Raw genomic sequence first — 20,822 nt, forward strand, 5'->3', positions numbered from 1 at the left:
TTAACCAGGAGAAGGATGTTTGGTATTTTGTGAGTGGTAAACTGACCCTGAATTTTCTTTGTATGTGCTTAGACAAAATTATGAAGTGGTTTATTTTATCATGGCCTAAGAGCAACTTTAGAGTTGGTATTCAGAGACTGTTTATATCCAACAGGAGAATGACATGACCGAACAGTGTTGTCAGCTTCTGAAAGTCAGGGACAGGTGTTTTTTTTCTCTCTTTCTCAGGAGAAACACCTATTTAGAGAAAGGGGAGAGGAAACAGAAGACAGGAAGAGCCTATGATGTAGGTCTGACAGGTGGGCCAAGGAACATTGGGGCAAAAGAAGGCAGGAAAGCTCCGAAGATGTTGTGGCCAGGCTGATGGAAGCGCCCAAGCAGACTGCTCACTATTTTTTTAATTTTTATTTTTTTGACACAGAGTCTTGCTCTGTCACCCAGGCTGGAGTGCAGTGGCTCGATCTCGGCTCACTGCAACATCCACCTCCTGGGTTCAAGCGATTCTCCTGCCTCAGCCTCCCGCGCCCGGCCTCAGACTGCTCATTAGAGGAATCCTGTGTCAAGCAGAAATGGCCTAGCACCTGGACCTCCACTGTGCTTGGTGACAGCCAGGACCAGCATAGCCTGGGCAGGAACATGGCGGCAGATCCCCAATGCCAGGAGCTTTTGTAACTAAACTCCTTGAAGCCGCTTTCTTGAAGGAAGAACTGAGCAGTGCTCCTTCACAACCTCTAGAGGCCAAGGACCAAACACTTGGGAATGTCAACAGTTAAGACATTTGGGTAGAGGAGAAAAGAGGAAAGAAGGGAAGATGAATGAAGAATTAAGTTTAAGTAAAGAATATGAAGATGGGCTGGGCGCGGTGGCTCACGCCTGTAATCCCAGCACTTCGGGAGGCCGAGGCGGGCAGATCACTTGAGGTCAGGAGTTCAAGACCAGCCTGGCCAACGTGGCAAAACCCCGTCTCCATTAAAAATACAAAAATGAAGGCCAGGCACAGTAGCTCACGCTTGTAATCCCAGCCCTTTGGGAGGCAGAGGCGAGCGGATCACGAGGTCAGATTGAGACCATCCTGGCCAACATGGTGAAACCCCATCTCTACTAAAAATACAAAATCATCTGGGTGGGGTGGTGCATGCCTGACAGCTACTTGGGAGGCTGAGGTGGGAGAATTGCTTGAACCCGGGAGGCCGAGGTTGCAGTGAGTTGAGATCACACCACTGCACTCCAGCCTGGAGAGAGCGACACTCCGTCTCAAAAAAAAAAAAATTAGCCCATCTACTTGGGAGGCAGGAGAACTGCTTAAACCTCTGGGAGGCAGTGGTTCTTCTGGGGGGAATGTCAAATGGCTGAAAAGGTCACCCACCAGCTTTGATGTCGGGTGGCAGGAATGTCCTGCAGGAGGCAGTGCTGCCAGTTGCTGTTTGTAGAACACACAGGCTACCTGATGGCTGGGTTGGCCTTTCCCCAGCACTTGCCTGTGGGACCCCGTTGTGCCACTGCACTACAGCCTGGGCGACAGAGCAAGACTCTGTCTCAAAGAAAAGGCTGTCCTGAAGATGTAGGTAGGTTTATCTGTGGAGAGTGACAGCCCACAGGCAATCTGCATCTTGGAGCCTGACAAGGAAGCTGGAAGCTAAGCAATATTCAACAAAAAAGGCCTTCTTGGTGGAACTTTCTACCTTTCAAAGAGCTACCACACCCAAGACAACCTTGGCTTCTTAAGAACACCCTGGAACCACATGTGGGTGGGCTATTATCAACACACTGACCAGGGAAGAGAGGTGTGAAAACTCACTTCAAATCCTGCTTCTGCCAAGGGTTAAAGACTAATCTCTTGACTTTGGGCAAATCGCTTAACCCTCCTAAATCCCATACTCTTCCTCCATAACCCTCCTCCTCCCAGAACAACAGAAATCACTAACACCTGAAGAATACTTGCTATATTCTAGCACCCTTGCTACTGACTTCCCATTCAACATCTCCTTTTTCTTTTTTGAGACGGAGTTTCACTCTTGTAGCCCAGGCTGGAGTGCAATGGCACAATCTCAGCTCACCACAACCTCTGCCTCCCGGGTTCAAGTGATTCTCCTGCCTCAGCCTCCCAAAGTGCAGGTTTTGCAGGCGTGAGCCACCGCACCCGGCCTCAACATCTCCTTTAATCTGCAAAAATAATCCTGGAGGATAAGTCCTAGTCTTATCCCTATTTTACAGATTTTTTTTTATCCATCTATGAAAATGGGAACAACAATATTGATTCTGTTATAAGCCTTCTAGAAGACTGAATGGGATCATTTGCAGAATACGTGTGGCACAGATGTTTGTTTGAAAGTCGAAACCCTGGGGGGGTGGAGCAAGATGGCCGAATAGGAACAGCTCCAGTCTCCAACTCCCAGCGCGAGCGACACAGAAGACCGGTGATTTCTGCATTTTCAACTGAGGTACTGGGGTCATCTCACTAGGGAGTGCCAGACAATCGGTGCTGGTCAGCTGCTGCAGCCCAACCAGCAAGAGCTGAAGCAGGGCGAGGCATCGCCTCACCTGGGAAGTGCAAGGGGGAAGGGAATCCCTTTTCCTAGCCAGGGGAACTCAGACAAACAACACCTGGAAAATTGGGTAACTCCCACCCCAATACTGCGCTTTAAGCAAATGGGCACACCAGGAGATTATATCCCACACCTGGCCGGGAGGGTCCCACGCCCACGGAGCCTCCCTCATCGCTAGCACAGCAGTCTGGGATCTAACGGCAAGGCAGCAGCGAGGCTGGGGGAGGGGCGCCCGCCATTGCTGAGGCTAAGTAGGTAAACAAAGCCGCTGGGAAGCTCGAACTGGGTGGAGCTCACAGCAGCTCAAGGAAACCTGCCTGTCTCTGTAGACTCCACCTCTGGGGACAGGGCACAGCTGAACAACAACAACAACAACAACAAAAGCAGCAGAAACCTCTGCAGACGCAAACGACTCTGTCTGACAGCTTTGAAGAGAGCACTGGATCTCCCAACGCGGAGGCTGAGATCTGAGAAGGGACAGACTGCCTGCTCAAGTGGGTCCCTGACCCCTGAGTAGCCTAACTGGGAGACATCCCCCACTAGGGGCAGACTGACACCCCACACCTCACAGGGTGGAGTACACCCCTGAGAGGAAGCTTCCAAAGTAAGAATCAGACAAGTACACTCGCTGTTCAGCAATATTCTATCTTCTGCAGCCTCTGCTGCTGATACCCAGGCAAACAGGGTCTGGTGTGGACCTCAAGCAATCTCCAATAGACCTACAGCTGAGGGTCCTGACTGTTAGAAGGAAAACTATCAAACAGGAAGGACACCCACACCAAAACCCCATCAGTACGTCACCATCATCAAAGACCAGAGACAGATAAAACCACAAAGATGGGGAAAAAGCAGGGCAGAAAGCTGGAAATTCAAAAAATAAGAGCTCATCTCCCCCTGCAAAGGAGCACAACTCATCGCCAGCAACGGATCAAAGATGGACGGAGAATGACTTTGATGAGATGAGAGAAGAAGGCTTCAGTCCATCAAACTTCTCAGAGCTAAAGGAGGAATTACGTACCCAGTGCAAAGAAACTAAAAATCTTGAAAAAAGAGTGGAAGAATTGATAGCTAGAGTAATTAATGCAGAGAAGGTCATAAACGAAATGACAGAGATGAAAACCACGATACGAGAAATACGTGACAAAGGCACAAGCTTCAGTAACCGACTCGATCAACTGGAAGAAAGAGTATCAGCGATTGAGGATCAAATGAATAAAATGAAGCGAGAAGAGAAACCAAAAGAAAAAAGAAGAAAAACAAATGAACAAAGCCTACAAGAAGTATGGGATTATGTAAAAAGACCAAATCTACGTCTGGTTGAGGTGCCTGAAAGTGAGGGGGAAAATGGAACCAAGTTGGAAAACACTCTTCAGGATATCATCCAGGAGAACTTCCCCAACCTAGTAGGGCAGGCCAACATTCAAATTCAGGAAATACAGAGAATGCCACAAAGATACTCCTCCAGAAGAGCAACTCCAAGACACATAATTGCCAGATTCACCAAAGTTGAAATGAAGGAAAAAATCTTAAGGGCAGCCAGAGAGAAAGGTCGGGTTACCCACAAAGGGAAGCCCATCAGACTAACAGCAGATCTCTTGGCAGAAACTCTCCAAGCCGGAAGAGAGTGGGGGCCAATATTCAACGTTCTTAAAGAAAAGAATTTTCAACCCAGAATTTCATATCCAGCCAAAATAAGTTTCATAAGTGAAGGAGAAATAAAATCCTTTACAGATAAGCAAATGCTTAGAGATTTTGTCACCACCAGGCCTGCCTTACAAGAGACCCTGAAGGAAGCCCTAAACATGGAAAGGAACAACCGGTACCAGCCATCGCAAAAACATGCCAAAATGTAAAGACCATCGAGGCTAGGAAGAAACTGCATCAACTAACGAGCAAAATAACCAGTTAATATCATAATGGCAGGATCAAGTTCACACATAACAATATTAACCTTAAATGTAAATGGACTAAATGCTCCAATTAAAAGACACAGACTGGCAAACTGGATAAAGAGTCAAGACCCATCAGTCTGCTGTATTCAGGAGACCCATCTCACATGCAGAGACATACATAGGCTCAAAATAAAGGGATGGAGGAAGATCTACCAAGCAAATGGAGAACAAAAAAAAAAGCAGGGGTTGCAATCCTAGTCTCTGATAAAACAGACTTTAAACCATCAAAGATCAAAAGAGACAAAGAAGGCCGTTACATAATGGTAAAGGGATCAATTCAACAGGAAGAGCTAACTATCCTAAATATATATGCACCCAATACAGGAGCACCCAGATTTATAAAGCAAGTCCTTAGAGACTTACAAAGAGACTTAGACTCCCACACAATAATAATGGGAGACTTCAACACTCCACTGTCAACATTAGACAGATCAACGAGACAGAAAGTTAACAAGGATATCCAGGAATTGAACTCATCTCTGCAGCAAGCAGACCTAATAGACATCTATAGAACTCTCCACCCCAAATCAACAGAATATACATTCTTCTCAGCACCACATCGCACTTATTCCAAAATTGACCACATAATTGGAAGTAAAGCACTCCTCAGCAAATGTGCAGGAACAGAAATTATAACAAACTGTCTCTCAGACCACAGTGCAATCAAACTAGAACTCAGGACTAAGAAACTCAATCAAAACCGCTCAACTACATGGAAACTGAACAACCTGCTCCTGAATGACTACTGGGTACATAACGAAATGAAGGCAGAAATAAAGATGTTCTTTGAAACCAATGAGAACAAAGATACAACAGACCAGAATCTCTGGGACACATTTAAAGCAGTGTGTACAGGGAAATTTATAGCACTAAATGGCCCACAAGAGAAAGCTGGAAAGATCTAAAATGGACACTCGAACACCACAATTAAAAGAACTGGAGAAGCAAGAGCAAACACATTCAAAAGCTAGCATAAGGCAAGAAATAACTAAGATCAGAGCAGAACTGAAGGAGATAGAGACACAAAAAAACCTCCAAAAAATGAATCCAGGAGTTGGTTTTTTGAAAAGATCAACAAAATTGACAGACCGCTTGCAAGACTAATAAAGAAGAAAAGAGAGAAGAATCAAATAGACGCAATAAAAAATGATAAAGGGGATACCACCACCGACCCCACAGAAATACAAACTACCATCAGAGAATACTATGAACAGCTCTACGCAAATCAACTAGAAAATCTAGAAGAAATGGATAATTTCCTGGACACTTACACTCTTCCAAGACTAAACCAGGAAGAAGTTGAATCCCTGAATAGACCAATAGCAGGCCTGAAATTGAGGCAATAATTAATAGCCTACCAACCAAAAAAAGTCCAGGACCAGATGGATTCATAGCTGAATTCTACCAGAGGTACAAGGAGGAGCTGGTACCATTCCTTCTGAAACTATTCCAATCAATTGAAAAAGAGGGAATCCTCCCTAACTCATTTTATGAGGCCAACATCATCCTGATACCAAAGCCTGGCAGAGACACAACAAAAAAAGAGAATTTTAGACCAATATCCCTGATGAACATCGATGCAAAAATCCTCAATAAAATACTGGCAAACCGGATCCAGCAGCACATCAAAAAGCTTATCCACCATGATCAAGTGGGCTTCATCCCTGGGATGCAAGGCTGGTTCAACATTCGCAAATCAATAAACGTAATCCAGCATATAAACAGAACCAAAGACAAGAACCACATGATTATCTCAATAGATGCAGGAAAGGCTTTTGACAAAATTCAACAGCCGTTCATGCTAAAGACGCTCAATAAATTCGGTATTGATGGAACGTACCTCAAAATAATAAGAGCTATTTATGACAAACCCACAGCCAATATCATACTGAATGGGCAAAAACTGGAAAAATTCCCTTTGAAAACTGGCACAAGACAGGGATGCCCTCTCTCGCCACTCCTATTCAACATAGTGTTTGGAAGTTCTGGCTAGGGCAATCAGGCAAGAGAAAGAAATAAAGGGTATCCAGTTAGGAAAAGAAGAAGTCAAATTGTCCCTGTTTGCAGATGACATGATTGTATATTTAGAAAACCCCATTGTCTCAGCCCAAAATCTCCTTAAGCTGATAAGCAACTTCAGCAAAGTCTCAGGATACAAAATTAATGTGCAAAAATCACAAGCATTCTTATACCCCAGTAACAGACAAACAGAGAGCCAAATCATGAATGAACTTCCATTCACAATTGCTTCAAAGAGAATAAAATACCTAGGAATCCAACTTACAAGGGATGTAAAGGACCTCTTCAAGGAGAACTACGAACCACTGTTCAGTGAAATAAAAGAGGACACAAACAAATGGAAGAACATACCATGCCAAGCTACCAATGAGTTTCTTCACAGAATTGGAAAAAACTGCTTTAAAGTTCATATGGAACCAAAAAAGAGCCCACATTGCCAAGAAAATCCTAAGTCAAAAGAACAAAGCTGGAGGCATCACGCTACCTGACTTCAAACTATACTACAAGGCTACAGTAACCAAAACAGCCTGGTACTGGTACCAAAACAGAGATATAGACCAATGGAACAGAACAGAGTCCTCAGAAATAATACCACACATCTACAGACATCTGATCTTTGACAAAACTGAGAGAAACAAGAAATGGGGAAAGGATTCCCTATTTAATAAATGGTGCTGGGAAAATTGGCTAGCCATAAGTAGAAAGCTGAAACTGGATCCTTTCCTTACTCCTTATATGAAGATTAATTCAAGATGGATTAGAGACTTAAATGTTAGACCTAATACCATAAAAACCCTAGAAGAAAACCTAGGTAGTACCATTCAGGACATAGGCATGGGCAAGGACTTCATGTCTAAAACATCAAAAGCAACGGCAACAAAAGCCAAAATTGACAAATGGGATCTAATTAAACTAAAGAGCTTCTGCACATCAAAAGAAACTACCATCAGAGTGAACAGGCAACCTACAGAATGGGAGAAAATTTTTGCAATCTACTCATCTGACAAAGGGCTAATATCAAGAACCTACAAAGAACTCAAACAAATTTACAAGAAAAAAACAACCCCATCAAAAAGTGGGCAAAGGATATGAACAGACATTTCTCAAAAGAAGACATTCATACAGCCAACAGACACATGAAAAAATGCTCATCATCACTGGCCATCAGAGAAATGCAAATCAAAACCACAATGAGATACCATCTCACACCAGTTAGAATGACAATCATTAAAAAGTCAGGAAACAACAGGTGCTGGAGAGGATGTGGAGAAATAGGAACACTTTTACACTGTTGGTGGGATTGTAAACTAGTTCAACCATTATGGAAAACAGTATGGCGATTCCTCAAGGATCTAGAACTAGATGTACCATATGACCCAGCCATCCCATTACTGGGTATATACCCAAAGGATCATAAATCATGCTGCTATAAAGACACATGCACATGTATGTTTACTGCGGCACTATTCACAATAGCAAAGACTTGGAATCAACCCAAATGTCCATCAGTGACAGACTGGATTAAGAAAATGTGGCACATCACGAGGTCCGGAGATCGAGACCATCTTGGCTAACACGGTGAAACCCCGTCTCTACTAAAAAATACAAAAAACTAGCCAGGTGAGGTGGCAGGCGCCTGTAGTCCCAGCTACTCCGGAGGCTGAGGCAGGAGAATGGCGTAAACCCGGGAGGCGGAGCTTGCAGTGAGCTGAGATCCGGCCAGTGCACTCCAGCCTGGGCGACAGAGCCAGACTCTGTCTCAAAAAAAAAAAAAAAAAGAAAGAAAGAAAATGTGGCACATACACACCATGGAATACTATGCAGCCATAAAAAAGGATGAGTTTGTGTCCTTTTTAGGGACATGGATGCAGCTGGAAACCATCATTCTTAGCAAACTATCACAAGAACAGAAAACCAAACACCGCATGTTCTCACTCATAGGTAGGAACTGAACAATGAGATCACTTGGACTCTGGAAGGGGAACATCACACACCGGGGCCTATCATGGGGAGGGGGGAGGGGGGAGGGATTGCATTGGGAGTTATACCTGATGTAAATGACGAGTTGATGGCTGCTGACGAGTTGATGGGTGCAGCACACCAACATGGCACAAGTATACATATGTAACAAACCTGCACGTTATGCACATGTACCCTAGAACTTAAAGTATAATAATAATAATAATAATAATAATAATAATAATAATAATAAAAGAAAGTCGAAAGCCTGAAGCCTATGGGCGGACCTTAGGTCAAGCACCAAGCCAGGCCAGAACCCACCCCTGGACAATCAGAGCAGGAGTCTCTTCCAAGACGTAATACTCCTCCACTCCCCGGTACCAGGGCAGTGCTTGGCCAAGGGCATTCCACAGGTTTCTAGGGGAACTTCAGAGGATGGCTTGTGATTTTCTCCCTGAAAGAGTTAGCAGCTCAGAGGTTTCTTAGAGGGTTATTCATCACCCAGCAAGATGTTTACAAACAGACAAGATTGAAAATTGTTATTTATTTGCCAAAAAAAATTCTGAATTTAATAAAGAAATGGTAATATCTGGTACGTACAGTAATTCAAACTCTTTTCCCTAAGCACCAAACAGGATAGTTCTCAATCTTCTCATCAAGAACCTCTTTGAAAGAATGCCTAAAACCTAATCAGTTCATTTAAGTTTTTAATCAAGAAATACAAAGCTGCCAAACATAGTTTCTAATTACCATGAGATGACCAGGTTAACAACCTTGAGGTCATACCATATGAGCTTTTAAAAGCTTTGCTTAACCTATACATCGTAACTGAGGGGATCTGTTGATGTCAGGCTGGTAATCAGAGATCCATGTGCCAGATACCATATACACATACAACAAAAAGATACAGACCATATGGTCCTTATATATTTAAGGAGAATAATATCTAATTCTCATGGGTGTACAACTAGTGAGGGGCAGAGAGACAGACAAAAAGCACTAACCCACGAGGGAGAACCTAGTGAGGGCAGCAGAAGAGATCAAAGTCCTGTGCCCTGGGGATGCAACTGAAGGCGTGCTGGGAGGCTGCAGGGACCAGGCACATGAACGGATGTCAGCGTATGTGGGAAGAGGCCTTCAAGGCTGAAGAAAACAAATAAGCCAAGGCACAGAGCCACAGGAGTACTGCCAGTCAGAAGACAGTGAAGCATTTGTACTGGGTAAAAGGATGTGATCTAATAATAATAAGAGACTATAAAACTGAGAAAACCTTACCCAATGAGAGCCAGAAATCTCCATTTCTTAACAGCAACGCTACAGGGAATCTGAGGCTGCCTAAAAAACTAACGAGCAAAATATCCTCCCAAAGGCAGGGCACACATGCTCCTTGTGGAGGCTCAGTAGCCAATGATCACCCTGCAGCCCCTCCCCACCCCCACCGCGACACTCTAGTCACTCTAGTCCCTTGGAGTCAAATCCACTGGCAACAACCTTCCTTAATGGAAAATGTTTCCCCTCCCAAAACGTAAAACAAAACTGAAACATGCAAACAAAACTCAAAACAGAAAGAGACAATCAGAGCAAGCTTTAGCCCCTCATAGCTCACCTATGCCCCCACTGTCATGCTACTGAAAACAGTGTCTGCCCCACTGAACAGATTCATTACTGTAGAATGTAATGAATGTTAGCGTTATCACTGCTCCTGCTATACCCTTCTCTGTCAAAAAAAAAGGTAAACAAACACCACGTAAAATATAAACATACCCCAAATAGAAGTCAGCATCAACCTAAGGATCCTACTGTAAGATTACTACACTAACCCAGGAAAATTCCATCCTCTTCCCACCTATTTACAAAAATATCCTCATTCTGAGAGCTCTGGAAACATTACAAATATTGTATTAGATTCCTCTTCTTGAGGTAGTTCAAAGTCTTAAAACAGAGCAAATTTACATACTTTTCTACACACCACTGAGGGGTAATTATCATAAGACCTAAAACTAAAATCCCCATCTCCTGATTCTCAGGCTACTATACACTTCTCCTTCAGATCAAACTACAGGAAACACACATACAAAGATGAAAAGTCATACAAAAAATTAAAAACAAAGCTACCATAGAAAAGAATCTGTGTCATCACACTCATAGCCTAAACTCTGCTAAAGACAAAAAAAAAAAAAAATATTTACTTGGTTTATCCCAGCTACAGACATGTTATAAAGTACTCAAAAAATTAACAGCTTATAAAAATAGTGGAAAAATTTTCAATGGGAGCATAAAACGAAAACGAACTCATTATCTGGCAAAGAGTTCTTCCAAAATGTCAAGTCCCCAGGAAGGGATGTGTGGCCAACCTCACGCACCAGCCCATTCCCAGGCCGACTGCCTCTGCCCTTTGCTCACGTTGGCTTCAGAGGTGCAGGGATGTTGGCAGACGCCTGCTCCAGGTAGGCCAAGGAGCCCTGAGGGATGTCAGCGGGCTTTTTGTGCTGCACGTTGATTTCCTCCAGCACCTGCTGCCAATGCCTCAGCTTTGTCAAGTGCTTCTGGACTAGCGCATCTTTCCGCTGCAATTCATTCCTTAGTTCCGACACGTCCTGCAGATGAAAGCGATGGAGAAAGTCAGAGCAAACTCAAGAAAAACACATATGGTTCTGGTTAATTAAGAGGCTAACAATTCAAAACAAAGAGAATCCATTAAACCATATTAAGCCCATTACTTTGCGTGGCTCCACTATTTGATTAACCCAAATGATAGATTCTAACATAAGTTTATATGGGTTTTCCTTTTTTTTTTTTGAGACAAAGTCTTGCTCTGTCACCCAGGCTAGAGTGCAGTGGTGCAATCTCGGCTCACTGCAGCCTCCACCTCCCGGGTTCAAGTGATTCTCCTGCCTTAACCTCCTGAGTAGCTGGGATCACAGGCACACACAGCCACCACACCTGGCTAAATTTTGTATTTTTAGTAGAGATGGGGTTTTGCCATGTTGGCCAGGCTAATCTCGAACTCCTGACCTCAAGTAATCCACCTGCCTCAGCCTCCCAAAGTGCTAGGATTACAGGCGTGAGCTACCACACCCAGCCTATGTTTATTTTTCTTATGGAAATATGCAAGTTACAAAATTGAAAAGAGCAGCCAAAAAGAAATCAGATTGATATGGTTTGGCTGTGTCCCTACCCAATCTCATCTTGAATTGTAACTCCTACAGTTCCCTAGTGTTGTGGGAGGAACCTGGTGGGAGGTAACTGAATCATGGGGGCAGGTCTTTCCCATGCTGTTCTCCTGGTAGCAAATAAATCTCACGAGATCTGATGGTTTTACAACTGGGAGTTTCCCTGTACAAGTTCTCTCATCTACCGCCACGTGAGATGTGTCTTTCACCTTCTGCCATGATTGTGAGGCCTCCCCAGCCACGTGGAACTGTAAGTCCATTAAACCTTCTTCTTTTGTGAATTGCCCAGTCTCAGGTATGTCTTTATCAGCAGTGTGAAAACAGACTAATATGCAGACTCTATCCCATCCTGGTCCCCAGCCACCCAGTACCTCTCTCCAAAGGTTACTGCTGAGAACCTAAAACACTGAAAATCTGAAACATTTGTTAACAACTGTTTACAAAAAACTCCACACCACTGTTCTATCACTTCAGATTATGAACTGTTACAATTACATTTTGAAGAGCTTTTTATGAACAACAGCATTACATCCTTTACTAAAGACCCAGTCTTAGACATACCTGCACTGTTATTCAAGTATTCACACCAGGAAATGATCTGACATGATAACTGTAAGAATATCTATCCCCAACAGCTGGTATCATGAATGAAAAGAGACTTTTTGATTAATTGGGACTAGTTACTTCAAAAATTGCCCCCAACCAATAATCTCAATTCAGTGTTTCTCACTGAGGGCATCGCTGGCTTTCTGGGCAGGATGCTTCTTCACTCTTCCACATCGCATGGGGCAGGTCCTGGCCCAACCCATTCAATGCCATTAAAGCTTCCCAAGTCATCGTGGCAACCCCAACACACTTCCAAATGCCCTAGCTTAGAACAACTGAGATCAACGAAATCCTGAGTTTCCAGGAGCCTGGGTCGAACACTACTTTTTGATTCCTTGGATTCCTGTGTGCAAGGCACTGGGTAAGGCAACTGGGGACACAGATCTCAGTTTTTGTCCAAAACAAGCCTATATATGTTAATGGCTTTTTATCCTTTTTTCACATGGCAGCATCTTTTAAGAAAAATCTTTCCTGAAGGCTAATGTATGACACAAGTCACATCAGAGCTGTTCTGTCTGACACTCTGCTTTTGGACCCCACTCCTTGGCTCTACTTCTTGTTCAGGTTGTCCCAAACATGAATGACTAGCCACATTTCACACTGACCTATAAAGCCTGAATGAAACTCACGGGAAACGGGTACATCTCATTTAAAGCGTAAAAGGATTCCTGGCACCACTTAGTTATTCCTATAGAGCTAAGGAGAAAACTGAGTCCATACCTCTTTGATAACTTGCTCTGGTTTCTGGACAGATAACTGCAATCTTTTTTGTAAGAAAAAACACTCCGTCTGTCTTGCAATATCCAGAAACTTCTGGATACACTGATCAACACCTTAAAAAAAAAAAAAGGACCAAAATTAAGACAAGAAAAACAACAGAGTCATTTATCTCCCTCATAAATGAATAATCAGAACGTAAAAACAGAGCTTTCTCATAGACAACTCAGGGATTTTAATCTTGGCCACAGCGGTAATAATAACCCCCAACTTCTCATGTGTTAACCAACATTAAAAAGCAGATAATTTGTGCTTTTCTCAGGTTAAAAAAAAAAAAAAGAGAGAGAGACCTTAATACAGCATAAAAGCCGTAAGATCTTTAAAAAGACAATGTAGCTGGGCATGGTGGCTCAAGCCTGTAATCCCAGCACTCTGGGAGGCCAAGGTGGGCGGATCATGAGGTCAGGAGATCGAGACCATCCTGGCCAACATGGTGAAACCCTATCTCTACTAAAAATATAAAAATTAGCTGGGCGTGGTGGCACATGCCTGTAATCCCAGCTACTGAAGAGGTTGAGGCAGTAGAATCCCTTGAACCAGGGAGTCAGAGGTTGCAGTGAACTGAGATCGTGCCACTGCACTCCAGACTGGTGACAGAGCGAGACTCCGTCTCAAAAAAGAAGACAATGCAGAGGCTGAGCATGGTGGCTCATCCTGTAATCCCAACACTTTGGGAGGCTAAGGCAGGAAGACTGCTTGAGCCTAGGAGTTTGAGACCAGCCTGGGCAATAAACAGCAAGATCCCATCTCCACAAAAAAAATAAAAAAACAAAAATTAGCCAAATGTGGTAGCTCACACTGTGGTCTCAGCTACTAGGGTGGCTGAAATGGGAGGATTGCTTCGACCCAGGAGGCAGATGTTGCAGTGAGCAGAGATCATGCCACTGCACTCCTTTCTTAAAAGGGTGAGAGAGCAAGACCTCTGTCTCCAAAAAAAAAGAGAGAGAGAGACAATGCAGAGATCCAGCAATTAGCATCATAATTTCCAGTTAAAATGGCACATATAAGGCTGGGCGCAGTGTCGCACGCCTGTAATCCCAACACTTTGGGAGGCTGAAGCGGGTGGATCACCAGAGGTCAGGAGTTCGAGACCAGCCTGGCCAACATGGTGAGAACCCCGTCTCTACTAAAAATACAAAATTAGCTGAGTATGGTGGTGCATGCCTGTAGTCTCAGCTACTTGGGAGGCTGAGACAGGAGAATTGCCTGAACCCGTGAGGTGGTAGTTGCAATGAGCACTCTAGCCTGGGCAACAAGAGTGAAACTCCATCTCGGAAAAAAAAAAAAGAAACATGTAAAATATGGTACGAAGAAATCAGAGGCTCTGGTTACCTTTAGGGACAGAACATGGGGAATAAAAAGAAGCACAGGAGACTTTTCTCTGTAAGACCTATTCCAAAAATAATAAAAATTTTTTAAAAAGCAGTACACACTGCAGTACCATTAAAAAGCAGTACACTTTACCTAGTACCAATATGAAAAGTTCATTATAAATGATTCATCATGGGTGATATGTCAATTAATAAACTGAACCAAGAGTCAGCAACTCATAGGGATTATGTGCATACATTTCAGTCCCTGAAATATTCTCTTAGAATAAAAGCAGGACTGAAACACATGAAGTATAAAATTAGCAACTAGGAAATCCTGCTGAAGCCAAGAACATTGTGTACACAGAGGGAATGCTTACCGGTTCGAATTTCTTCCTGATCAGTGCCATTGACATAGTCCTGACTCACCAGAGACGCAAAGCAAGCCTATGTAATCAAAACGTAGGAAAGAAAAAAATGTCATTCACACATCAAAAATCTTACTCCAGAGGAAGAAATAACTTCTCCTGAAGTCATGTGATGAAGTGGCAGCATCTGTGTTTGCACATGAGATGGCAAGACATCACGCCAATGGAAACATTTGGTAAACTGAGTTTACCAATTAATTAGGCCCATGGAGGAAGTGCCAGGCAAATGAGCCGGCACCACATCTGGTCTCTGTCCTACCACATGCCCCTCCCCCGTATCTTATTCCACACCAGGCCCAGACACTCTTCCAGCCCCACTGTGGCCTCTTGCTGGTGCTTACACAACTCACATCACCACCCATTCAGGACTCAGGCCAATCTTCTCCCCCTCAGAGAGACCAGCTGGTCTACCCTTTCTAAACTGTGCCCCTCCTGCTCACGCTCCACACCCAAGCACAGTTTTATAGTTTTTCACATAATTAAGTGACATCATATCCATTATTTTCATCCATTATTATCTGTCCCCTACTAGTAGGTGAGAATTTTGTCTGTCTTATTCACCACTGTCCTCCTAGTGCCTAGAACACTGCCTTGGCACAAGAGAAATGTTTAATAACACATATTACTGACTGACTGGATGGCCTAAAAGGACAAGCTTGGTGTCACATGGATAATCAAGTCATCTCTAAAGGGCACCTATACAGATGCAAATGTGAATCAGCCAAGGAGTTCTGTGCACAAGCAACTCTAAGGAAATGTACCAATGCAGGCCCACTGCAGGAAGTGGGCAGGGAGACTGGGGAGGCACAGAAAGAGAACAGCATGGCAGCTGGAAGAGCAGGAGTTAGAAAGGAGGCCTCAAACACAGGAAAGCAAAGCTCTGTCAGCAATCAGCAAACTACACTTGCTGTGAGGCAGATAGATCTGAGCTCAAATTTAGAACATTATCTACATGTGAGGGCCCTTTGAGAAGCAAAACTTCTGCCTGCCTGCAGCTCCCGCACTTGATTTACAGAGAAAATAAATCAGAAACACAGATTGCCCATTCTCGGGATTACTTTGAAAGTTGACTCCTGGCCGGGCACGGTGGCTCACACCTGTAATCCCAACACTTTGGGAGGCCGATATGGGCGGATCACGAGGTCAGGAGATCAAGACCATCCTAGCTAACACGGTGAAACTCCTCCTCTACTAAAAATACAAAAAATTAGCTGGGCATGGTGGCACGTGCCTGTAGTCCCACCTACTCGGGAGGCTGAGGCAGGAGAATTGCCAGAACCTGGGAGGCGGAGGTTGCAGTGAGCCAAGATCGCACCACTGCACTCCAGCCTGGGTGACAGGGCGAGAATCTGTCTCAAAATAAATAAATAAATAAAAAGGGCTGGGCATGGTGGCTCATGCCTGTAATCCCAGCACTTCAGAAGGCTGACACAGGAAGATCACAAGGTCAGGAGATCGAGACCATCCTGGTTAACACAGTGAAACCCTGTCTCTACTAAAAATACAAAAAATTAGCCTGGTGTGGTGGCAGGCACCTGTAATCCCAGCTACTCGGGAGGCTGAAGCTGGAGAATGGTGAGAACCTGGGAGGCGGAGTCTGCAGTGAGCCGAGATCGCGCCACTGCACTCCAGCCTGGGCAACAGAGAGAGACTCTGTCTCAAAAAAAAAAAAAAAAAAAACAAAACCAAAACGAAAGTTGACTCCTGTTGGGTTTGGGATGTGGGTAGGATGTACCTCCTTTGTGAGACCTATGGCTACTGGAAAATGTTGCATCAAGAGGCCAACCAGTCACAAACTGGTCAAAAAAGCTGGGCCAGCTCCCCAGAGACAGGAGGCCTACCAGACAGGGTGGCAGGAAATCTGATCTCAAGAATTTTACTGCCCTCCACCCACTTAAGAAAAAAATTTGGGGTCAGACGTGGTGGCTCACACCTGTAATCCCAACACTTTTGGAAGCCAAGATGGGTGGATGGCTTTAGCCTAGGAGTTCAAGACCAGCATGGGCAATGTGGTGACACCCTCTACAAAAACAAAAATTAGCCAGGCGTAGTGGTGTGCACCTGCAGTTCCAGCCACTTGGAAAGCTGAAGCAAGAGGACCACTTGAGCCCAGGAAGTGGAGGCTGCAGTGACCCAAGATCGTGCCACTGCACTCTGGCCTGGGTGACAGAGTGAGCCTCTGTCTCAAAGAAAAAAAAAAGAAAAAAAAACAGATACACGGGCCTTTATAGACAGTTGGACAGCTGTATTAAGAAGAGAACAGCCTTTTTTTTTTTTTTTTGAGGCGGAGTCTCACTCTGTTGCCCAGGCTAGAGTGCAGTGGCACAATCTTGGCTCACTGCAACCTCTGCCTCCCCGGTTTCAGTGATTCTCCTGCCTCAGCCTCCCAAGTAGCTGGGATTAAGGCGTATGCCACCACAGACCACTAATTTTTGTATTTTTAGTTAGAGATGGGGTTTCACCATGTTGCCCAGGATGGTCTCAAACTCCTGACCTCAAGAGATCAGTCACCTTGGCCTCCCAAAGTGCTAGGATTACAGGCGTGAGTCACTGCATCTACCTAGAAAGAGAATAGCTTTTTAAAAGCATGGCTAAAACAGAGCCTTTGCCTGGAAAGTAAGTGCTAGTCCTCATTTCCACAAACCCAATAGCTGGCTTTGAGCAAGTAACTTGTCCTCACTGAGCCTCAGTTTCTCTATCCACGAATGGAGGAAATGGAACTAGATGGTCTCCAACGTTCCCTCCAAAATCAAGAGTGCATGAGCTCAATAAACTCCTTCCATCAAAGAGCATGTACTGAGCAGCTAGAATGAGCAGACAGAAACCTCAAGGGGTGGCATCCCAATAGGAATGAGAAGCAGGTAAGCAAGCGCTGCCATGTGCCACTGGAGGCTGTGAAAATTGAGGTCCACACAGAACACAAGGGAGGAAACAGGAAAAGTTCCAAAGAAAACGTGACCTTTGAATTGAATCTTGAGACAAGACGAGACCGATCGTGATCACCCAGCAGCAGAGACAGGATCCAGCTCGCACCTCTCCCACTCTCCTTCGCCTGGCTAAATCAAAATGCTTCTTTGGCTTTCATGTTCTCTGGGAAGCCTTCCTCAATGTACACACCTATATGTGCTCCCACAGTACCCTAGATTTCTTCTATCAGAGCAGTGATCGATCCTACAGCAAGACAACTGCCTGCCGTTTATCACAAGCTTCCTGAAGGTAGGGACTGGTTTTCTCTGTATTCTCTGTATGGATAATCAAGTCCCAGAGAGAGTTCTCTCTCAAGGGCACCTACAGACACATCTGTGAATCAGGCAAGGAGTTCTGTGCACAGGCAACTACACTACAGGCTCCTTCCATGTCTGACAAATGTTCATCTAGCACTTGCTATCTACTACCACTGTTATTAGCACTACAGGATACACAATGTGAGGGGTGGGGGTACAAAATAGGTAGTCTCTGACTTCATGCAGCCTGGTTTAATGGTAAGTAATAAAAATGCCAGGGAAGGGTCCACTGAGGAAGTGACGCAATGAGCTGAGGAGGGGCCTGGAAGCCCAAAGAGAAAACAAATGGTACACTTGGGAAAGTCTTGTGTGGCTGGAGTAAGAAAATGAGTCTGAAGGAAAGAACTCAACATGCAAAGCCTGGGAGACCACACTAAACATCTTGATCTTATCTCAAGAGCAACAAGCAGCTACTATAAGTTTTTAAGCAGCAGGGTGCTGGGAGTCAACTTTGGCTAAGATTTGTACAGGGCCAGTCTTTCAACAAGTGCCCAGGACAGAGAGCCAGCTCACCTCAAGCACAATGCTAGATGCTGCTCTAAAGCTCACCAGCCCCTTCCTTTACCACTTAGCACCACCTCAAAGGTGTCTCCTCCTCCTCCTCTCCCTCCTCCTAAACGGTCTCTGTCCTTTAAATCATTTATTTCTGGCTAGGCACGGTGGCTCATGCCTGTAATCCCAGCACTTCAGGAGGCGGAGGAGGGTGGATCATGAGGTCAGGAGTTCGAGGCCAGCCTGGCCAAGATGGTGAAACCCCGCCTCTACCAAAAATAAAAAAAATTAGCTGGGCATGGTAGCGGGCGCCTGTAATCCCAGCAACTCGGCTGAGGCAGGAGAATCGCTTGAACCCAGGAGACGGAGGTTGTGGTGGGCCAAAACTGCCCCACTGCACTCCAGCCTGGGCGAGAGAGTGAGACTCCATCTCAAATCATTTATTTCTAAATCTTTGTACATCCATGTGGTAAAAGCATTTTGTCCATGCAGTCTGAATAATATAATCCCTTACAAATTATATATTTATAATTATAAATGTACCACTGTGCTATTAGATACAATATTAAAAGTCACAAAATTGGGATTTTTATTTATTTTTATTTTATTTTTTTGAGACGGAGTCTAGCCCTGTCACCCAGGCTGGAGTGCAATGGCGTGATCTCGGCTCACTGCAACCTCCGTCTGCCGAGTTCAAGCGATTCTCCTGCCTCACTCTCTTGAGCAGCTGGGATCACGGGCGCATGCCACCATGCCTAGCTACTTTTTGTATTTTTAGTAGAGTCGGGGTTTCACCATGTTGGTCAGGCTGACCTTGTGATCTGCCCGCCTCGGTCTGCCAAAGTGCTGGGATTACAGGCGTGAGCCACCACGCCTGGCAAAATTGGGATTTAAATGTGGAAAAGTTAACTCCAATTTGAAGTTATATTACTTTATTACTAGACAGGAATAGCTCATCTTCCATTTTAAAGACCACTGGAAATCACCAGAGCACTTATTTTCACCTCTCTATCTTCCCTCAATACACAATACACTTTCTTGCTACAAGGTAAACTTCCCTCAATACACTTTCTTGCTACAAGGTAAACTCCTTGGGAAGAACTGAGATTGGGTCATCTGCGCTCCCTCCCTCCCTCCCTAACCTCCAGTATTCCTCTTTCCTCAGCCCCTAGTACCAAGCTGCGCCTGGTAATTTAAGGAAGTCAATTTCCCCTCATAAGAGTCTCTTTAGGATCTTTTAAGGGTGAACACCAGCGGAAAGGATACAGGACACAATAATGAAACTTTGAGCTCCGAAAAGGCTTAATAAACATGCAGGGATGCAAGAAACGGTGCTCAGGGATGTGACCGACGCCCGGTTGGGATAGCAACGGCCGGCTGGGAATCTGGAAGGGTTCCAAGTTTGGGGTTTAGGCAAACTTCGGGTCCACATTTCCAGAAATATCGAGTTTACGCGCGCCCGCCAGCAGACCTGAATTGAATACGGGCCACGGGGAAGCCTAAAGCAATGACTTACGTTCTTTAAGCCTCAGTTTCCCTATTTGTAAATTAGTTGCTGGGATCCCTGGAGTAGATACCCGTACGCGCAGTTCACGTTTCAGAAAAAAGGGAAGGCTGGGGACAGAGACGCCCATGTCTTACATTACCTCGAAAGATGACTCCAACTCGTCCACCAAAGTACTGTTGGAAGGTCTAGGAGCGCCTGGAGCTGCCTGAAGAAGCGAAGCTTGGCCCGGAAGGCCCGGCGGGGCCTGAGGGGGCCCGGGTGGCTGCCCAGAAAACATACCCCCTAGCGGAGCCGCCATATCTGGAATGGCGCAAGAGCGGTCCACTGCGCCTGCGCGGAAGCCGCCTCAGCAGGTCAGGTGTCTGGTGTGCCACGCGTGGTCACGTGACAGGACCGCGCTGTGGAAGGATTCTGTTGCGCCTCCGGAGGGAGGATTTTTGATTCTTCTGTCTTCTTGTCTATCGCAAAACAGAGTTTACATGTATTTTCCTTTTTTCTTAGCTTAAGAATTGAAGACTTTGACCGGATTAGACCTGGTTGTATGGAAAGGAGAATGCATAACGACAGTGGAGCGAGCCCTCCCGCTAGAGTCGGGATACTACTATGCTAGTCCCGACTCTGCCCCAAATGCCTGGAGAGACTTTGGCTAAGTCACTTTTTCTTTCCGCGGGCTGTTTACTGTTGGTAAAAGGAGAGGGTCACCCACTCTCTCCACAAACATTTGTTGAGTCATTGGTTATAGCGGGAACAAGACAGGCAAACTTCTTCC

At 44.9% G+C, this 20,822-nt stretch overlaps 1 protein-coding gene across 1 annotated transcript; it reads right to left on the reverse strand.

Moving 5' to 3' along the window:
- Positions 1–9,018: 9,018 nt before the first annotated feature.
- Positions 9,019–20,372, reverse strand: MED28 (mediator complex subunit 28). Its single transcript, XM_010381716.2, has 4 exons — positions 20,193–20,372; positions 14,723–14,789; positions 12,976–13,088; positions 9,019–11,073 (listed from the first exon to the last, which is right to left on the reverse strand). Exons 1-4 carry the CDS (start codon positions 20,349–20,351, stop codon positions 10,876–10,878), a joined length of 537 nt encoding a protein of 178 aa, XP_010380018.1. The 5' UTR covers positions 20,352–20,372; the 3' UTR covers positions 9,019–10,875.
- Between the last annotated feature and the right edge of the window lie 450 nt (positions 20,373–20,822).

Source organism: Rhinopithecus roxellana, chromosome 2, assembly GCF_007565055.1.
Source record: "Rhinopithecus roxellana isolate Shanxi Qingling chromosome 2, ASM756505v1, whole genome shotgun sequence".
In the NCBI taxonomy this organism is placed as follows: domain Eukaryota; kingdom Metazoa; phylum Chordata; class Mammalia; order Primates; family Cercopithecidae; genus Rhinopithecus; species Rhinopithecus roxellana.

Excerpts from the sequence above, each read along its gene's own strand:
- MED28 (XM_010381716.2), bottom strand. The coding sequence starts at position 20,351 with ATGGCGGCTCCGCTAGGGGGTATGTTTTCTGGGCAGCCACCCGGGCCC. Across the intron at positions 14,790-20,192 it reads AGTTGGAGTCATCTTTCGAG|GCTTGCTTTGCGTCTCTGGT; the intron begins GTAATGTAAGAC and ends TTGATTACATAG. Across the intron at positions 13,089-14,722 it reads TCAGGAAGAAATTCGAACCG|GTGTTGATCAGTGTATCCAG; the intron begins GTAAGCATTCCC and ends TTTTTTTTTAAG.